The following is a 7,183-nucleotide window of genomic DNA, read 5'->3' as shown; positions in this document are numbered from 1 at the left end:
CTGTTATGCAACCATACGTTTGTTACAATGTGGACAATATAAAGATTTATGTTAACAAGTTTCATCAAGCTCGCTAACTAGGGTACCTATTGTAACTTGTGAGTATTTGGGACAGTGTTTGAGTGAGTGTCCACGTGCTTGCGCAGGTGCCTGAGAGCTGTGACTGCGCCAGGGGCTAAAATATTGTGTGTTGTCTCTTCGTGTGCAGGGCAAATAAAAAGAATCCAACCGGCAGACCTGCAGTTGTGGCAGTGTCCTAATTAAAAGTACACAACGCAGAACGAACCACTCTACATCTATATGTGGGCAGAACCCTTATTAACTTGTACAGAAGCTAGTGTTGCCAAACGTAGCTCATTCAGTATGACGAACGAGGCTCACATGTTTTTTTAAATTAATGCCCTGTGTAGGTGTTCAACTACACTATGTGTTCAGCCACACGTGTCCCTTAATTAAGAGCCTGCGAGCTCACTGCATGCCAATACGAGCCCCATAGGAGGAAATGTACGGTTCGGCTAACAGCTGTAGTAGCGCTGAGTCCTAGGTTAATAACGCTATAATGCCCTGTGTTAGATGTGATGACAGCAGGTTAGTTGATGTGTTCCTCTAGTGGTTTGGAAAAGGACAGTCTCGCATAAAGTAACCTTTCTATGGGATCAATCTGTTTGCAGTAGGCTGAGAATCATATGTCTAACCCAATATCAGATTTGATCAAATATACCAAATATATCCATTATATTATAGTGGAATGATTTTGAGATGCTTTTTTTCCCGATGATTTGGGGAGATTTGAATGTCGTGGTCTTTCTTGAATAAACTGATGAATAGATAGATTGCTTTGCATTGCTAGGTATATGGAATGCAATACAGGCCAACTGCAATTGTAAACGTTGCCTATGCCCAGAAAAATACACATTAGGCTACCTTTTTGAGTTGCCTATATAGCAAGTAAAAAAACATTTGTAAAGAAGTAAGACTAACAGTACAGAAGCATTGACTATTGAACATATATTTTTTAAATGAGTATTCAGAATAAAGGATGTTAAAACTTCAGATCCCCGAATGTAACTTGTTATAAAAGTTAATAACAGTAGGCCTATAATTTTTCTAGATCCCTCCGCCTAATTTACTTTCTCTGCAAGCCACTGCACTTGCCCCCATGTATTTCTCCGTCCGCCTCTACTGGAGGTGCTTGCTTGCCGAAATACAGGAAACCAGTGGTGATAATATCCCGAAAGACGAATAGTTAACACCTCGCGCGTCATAGCGCAATTTTTGTCCGGTGCTATTTTGTATTTCCGAGGGTGCTGTCATCCAGGAAGGATTTGGATACTATTTAGTGAGCGTGCTCCGCCTAATATGAGCTTTTCGTCCACGACTTGAAACAAGAAACAAAAGCAATGGGAGCATTTGGAGTGATAATATGGATTTTACATTGTATGGGACTCTATATTCAACTTAACGCCGCTTACAAACCGACTGTGCGAACCGAGGTGGACAATCATATATCTGGAAATGGTAGGTTTAATTCCGTCGGTAATTATGTAGCCAATTCATTATGTTGCATATTTAAAACAACTGATACATTGTGCCATGCACTCGCGACTATTCTGACTGGGTGGGGTTGACTGATGTCAAGATGGTGATGATAGTTGCGACTATTGTTTAGAGTATAAAGTTATTTGGGACACATTAATAGTGTCTTGTAAGCCCATGTGGGCCGGGCACCGGTAGCTAGGTGTATGACACTTAAATTAAATAAATCATTCAATCATTAACATCTTTATGACAGAATATAATTTTTAATCAATTTGGCTCTTAAGACTTCCCTGGACTCTTTAGCGTGTATCTGTGAAGATTGCTTTGCTATTATAATACATTAATTATGTGTGATATTAATGAACGCAACAGTCCTTTATATGGAAAGTTGGAGTATTGAAAAGATGAATGAGTTCATGTCAACCTGAAACAACTGTTACATTAATCCAACAGTACAATACCATTTTATGACCTCAAAGACCATTTTGTGAGGGGCAGTTCCAACTTGATATCTGACACTGCTATATTCGGAGCAACTGTTTTGAGCAACTGCTGTTGGATTTCGTATATGGTATTTCCAGTTAGGTAGCAGTGCATCTTGGGCTAATTTACTGACAGAACAATACAGACAAGAGGAAAATCAATGTTCATGTCCCAAAGCTATAAATCATCCATGTCATTTTAAGCTTGTAGGAGGATATATTTTCTTTTTCAACTTTTGCTTCGTTTGCGTGCTGTGAAATCAAGGGTGGCAGGGGTGTGCATTGTTGGCAGAGGTGGGATTTTAAGGGGAGGATTTTTGGAGGGAAGGTGTAGATAGGTGGCAGGTGATTCAGACCCATATATGGCAGGTGTGAGGGCACTAGTCACGGTATGTTGAGGGTAAATGTATGACTTATTAGGAAGTTACTATGGGAATAACGGGTGAAAAAGACATCACATAGGAGCGCAGTGTGCAGAGTCTCATTTCACTTTCTAATATATATTTTTTTTGTAGCCAGCACCTGCTCAGAGACAATGGATGTGTGTAATCGTTCCCTGTTCTAAGGTCCTATGGGAGACATCGGTAATGGATTGGACAGACAAAGCAATAGTTTAAAATCTGTATTAATCAATCAATCATGTTATCTACAAAAATGAGTTTTCAAAATGTTAATGAGCCCACACCCTGAGACCCTGGAGTTAGGTTGGGAGGGAACATGAATAAACCAATCTATCTTATTAAGATTTCTGGACTTTTTTTTAATGATTTCAGGATTTTTTTCAGATTTTCTTTCAGATCCCCATTAGCTGTTGAAGAAGCAGCAGCTATTTATCCTGGGGTTGACACAAAACATAGAACATGACAAAATACAGGACACTAATGGACAGGAACAGCAATGACATGTTGATGCATTATTTTAACAGCAGTATCTTACCAGCAATGAGCGTGCTTGTACATTCTCAGATCAAATGTAGCTCAGTAGAAGCTTCCTAATTGGTGTGGCACTGCATTTTTGCCATATTACCTGTCACAAAGATGTTTCTACAGTATTTTGGCTCTAACTGCAGGCTGCTATACAATTTAATTTGATCGTCTGCGATAAACACTTTATCATTGTGTCTCTCTATTCTGTACCAGTCTCTCTCTCTCTCTCTCTCTCTCTCTCTCTCTCTCTCTCTCTCTCTCTCTCTCTCTCTCTCTCTCTCTCTCTCTCTCTCTCTCTCTCTCTCTCTCTCTCTCTCTCTCTCTCTCTCTCTCTCTCTCTCTCTCTCTCTCTCTCTCTCTCTCTCTCTCTCTCTCTCTCTCTCTCTCTCTCTCTCTCTCTCTCTCTCTCTCTCTCTCTCTCTCTCTCTCTCTCTCTCTCTCTCTCTCTCTCTCTCTCTCTCTCTCTCTCTAACTGCAATGTTCTCTCCCCAGTCTTACGTCTAACCAGCCACAAAAGAGAATGGCTCAGGTTCGGAATTTCATAAAAGGGGAAAGCTCATCAATTCAAAATAGGCTACTGTAGCGTAGCTATAACTCAGATCCTACTATCTTCATTAGCTGTTCTCTCTTTGGTGATCTGGAAAAAATTGCCTTTTGTTTCACTTTTGGAGGTGACAGGCTTCTCAACCGAAAGGAGAGCTGCATCCCATTGAGGTTAAGTCGTACCTCAACGTCAACTAAACAAATTAGCTGATCGTGGACTACGGGAGACAGCAGAGAGAGCATGTACCCCGTCCACATCGACGGGGCCGCAGTGGAGAGGGTCAAAAGCTTCAAGTTGCTCGGCGTGCACATCACTGACAACCTGAAATGGTCCTTTCACACAGACAGTGTGGTGAAAAAGCTGCAACAGCGCCTCTTCAATCTCAGGAGGCTACAGATGCACCATTGAGAGCATCCTTCCGGGCTCTATCACTGTACCATGTGGCTATTGAACAAGTTGAGGAGACTAAACTGGTGGGTGTAACCCTAGATAGCAAGCTGTCATGGTCAAAACATATAGACTCAATGGTTGCTAAAATGGGAAGAGGTCTGTCCATGATAGGGTGTTGCTCTGCCTTCATGACATCTCAGTTGATCAGACAGGCTGACCAGTACCCTGCCCTGAACCCTAGTTTTGTCGCAGCTGGGCCACGGCCCAGCTTTGTGGTCATGTGCAGCTAAGAAGGACATAGGTCAATTGCAGTTGGTCCAGAACAAAGCAGCACGTCTTGCACTTAGATGTATACAGAGGGAAAGTGTCCGTAACATGCGTGTCAGTCTCTCCTGGCTGAAAGTTGAGGAGAGATTGTCCGCATTACTGTTGGTCTTTGTGCAATGTATTGTTGTGTTGAAGGTACCGAACTGTCTGCTCAAGCAGTTGGCACACAGTTTAGACACTCTTCGGTACAACACAAGACATGCAACCAGAGGTCTCTTCACAGTCGTCAGGTCCAGAACAGAGGCTGGGAAACGCAAAGTATTAAATAGAGCAATGACATCGGCTAACGCTCTCGGTAGCCGATGTGAACAAAACCTTTAAACAGGTCAACATTCACAAAGCCGCTGGGCCAGACGGATTACCAGTACGTGTACACAAAGCATGCGCGGACCAACTGTCAAGTATCTTCACTGACATTTTCAACCTCTCCCTGACCGAGTCTGTAATACCTACATGTTTCCAGCAGACCAACATAGTCCCTGTGCCCAAGAAAGCGAAGGTAACCTGCCTAAATGATTACAGCCCTGTGGCACTCATGTCAGTAGCCATGAAGTGCTTTGAAAGGCTGGTCACGGCTCACATCAACAGCATCCTCCCGGACACCCTAGACCCACTTCAATTTGCATACCGCCCCAACAGATCCACAGATGACACAATCTCAATCGCACTCCACACTGCCCTTTCTCACCTGGACAAAAGGAACACCTATGTGAGAATGCTGTTCACTGACTACAGCTCAGCGTTCAACACCATAGTGCCCACGAAGCTCAATACTAAGCTAAGGACTCTGGGACTAAAAACCTCCCTCTGCAACTGGATCCTGGACTTCCTGACGGGCCGCCCCCAGGTGGTAAGAGTAGGCAACAACACGTCTGCCATGCTGATCCTTAACACTGGAGCCCCACAGGGGTGTGTACTTAGTCCCCTCCTGTATTCGCTGTTCACCCACGACTGCGTGGCCAAACACGACTCCAACACCATGATTAAGTTTGCTGACGACACAACAGTGGTAGGCCTGATCACTGACAACGATGAGACGGCCTATAGGGAGGAGGTCAGAGAACTGGCTGTGTGGTGCCAGGACAACAACCTCTCCCTCAATATGAGCAAGACAAAGGACCTGATGGTGGTCTACAGGAAAAGGCAGGCCGAACAGGCCCCCATTAACATTGACGGGGCTGTAGTGGAGCGGGTCGAGAGTATCAAGTTCCTTGGTGTCCACATCACCAACGAACTATCATGGTCCAAACATACCAAGACAGTTGTGAAGAGGGCACGACAAAACCTTTTCCCCCTCAGGAGAATGAAAAGATTTGGCATGGGTCCCCAGATCCTCAAAAGGTTCTACAGCTGCACCATCGAGAGCATCCTGACCAGTTGCATCACTACCTGGTATGGCAACCGCTTGGCCACAAGGCGCTACAGAGGGTAGTGCGAATGGCCCAGTACAGCTTCTAGCCCCCCCCTCCTCCCCTTGTACACTGCTGCTACTCGCTGTTTGTTAGGTACCTATGCATAGTCACTTCGCCCCCACCTACATGTACAGATTACCTCAACTAGCCTGTACCCCTGCACACTGACTCGCTACCGGTGCCCCTGGTATATAGCCTCGTTATTGTTATTCTTATTGTGTTACTTTTTAGTATTACTTTTTATTTTAGCCTAGTTGGTAAATATTTTCTTCTTCTTGAACTGCACCGTTGTTTAAGGGCTTGTAAGTAAGCATTTCACGGTAAAGTCTACACTTGTTGTATTCGGCGCATGTGGCAAATAAAGTTTGATTTGATTTGACTACATATAACTGCCACACCAGGTAACTCAAGCTAGAAATAAAAACAGTTTCAAAAAACAGGTAAAAGAACACCTGACTGCACAAACGGAACCGTGAAGAGACACAGGCATTTTATATATCTTGTATTGTAATTTGCATTGTACTATGTATTCAGTGGCGATTTTAGCATGTAAATCTTGGTGGGGCAAAAAAAAGTGGGATGCATGCCAGCAAAGCCACTACACAGAAAAACATAGCTGATATGGCAGACTTACTTAAACAAATGTGGATTCTACTGACCTTGAGCCTTCTTGGATGGGCACTTCTAAAATAACTCTATGGCAGAACTCAAGGGGCAAACATTTTTGAGCTCTAACCTTAGAATTGGGAATGACAGAAAACCAATCAGGTTCAACTCTGTATTTTCTGCTTCCCCATCACCACAGAAAGCACTGAGCTAGGCTGCCTTACTCAAGAAATCAAAAAAGAGGCCATGTTTGTATACGGCTTTATTAACTCAATGAATGTTTTTTTATACATTGTTTGCAAGCTGATATGTGACATGTATTAATGCCAAAATAACACGCAAAACAGACAAGCCCCCCAATTAATAAAAAAAAAATATTTATTTATTTTTAACCTAAAAGTTAAAAGTTAATTTATTTTTAACCTAAAAGGTGGGGCCCACCTGCCCTGAATGACGGGTCGCCACTGTATGTATTAGACCTAGATATTGGGTGTATGTTATGATATGTAGGCTATGTGTGACGTTTTAGATGTATGTTGTTACGTCTGTCGTTGGAATGAGACCAAAGCGCAGTGTGGAAAGTGTTCATCGTATTTTATTTGAATGAACACCCAAAACAACAAAGGGAAAAAAACGAATGTAAAGTTCTGCAGGGCTATACAGCTACTGTGCAAAAACAACATCCCACAAACTAGGGTGGAAAAACAGGCTGCCTAGGTATGATTCCCAATCAAAGACAACGACAGACAGCTGCCTCTGATTGGGAACCATACCCGGCAAACAAAGAAATAGAAAACTAGAATGCCCACCCAAATCACACCCTGACCTAACCAAATAGAGAAATAAAAAGGCTCTCTAAGGTCAGGGCGTGACAGTACCCCACCCCCCAAAGGTGCGGACTCCGGCCGCAAAACCAGACTCTGGGGGAGGGTCCGGGTGGGCATCTAGCCTCGGTGG

The 7,183-nt window shown here is 43.4% G+C and overlaps 1 protein-coding gene across 1 annotated transcript in view; it reads left to right on the top strand.

Annotated features, from left to right (window-relative positions):
* Positions 1-1,193: 1,193 nt before the first annotated feature.
* Positions 1,194-7,183, top strand: part of LOC120026351 (V-set and transmembrane domain-containing protein 2-like protein) — a 67,860-nt gene continuing 61,870 nt past the window's right edge. The window contains exon 1 of the mRNA XM_038971195.1: positions 1,194-1,518. Within this exon, the coding sequence (XP_038827123.1) occupies positions 1,401-1,518 (118 nt within the window). The 5' untranslated portion in view covers positions 1,194-1,400. The remainder of the gene's footprint in view (positions 1,519-7,183) is intronic.

The sequence above is a fragment of the Salvelinus namaycush genome, chromosome 2 (assembly GCF_016432855.1).
Source record: "Salvelinus namaycush isolate Seneca chromosome 2, SaNama_1.0, whole genome shotgun sequence".
Classification (NCBI taxonomy): domain Eukaryota; kingdom Metazoa; phylum Chordata; class Actinopteri; order Salmoniformes; family Salmonidae; genus Salvelinus; species Salvelinus namaycush.
The sequence above is the reverse complement of the archived record's forward strand: the minus strand, read 5'-3'. Positions and strand labels throughout refer to the sequence as shown.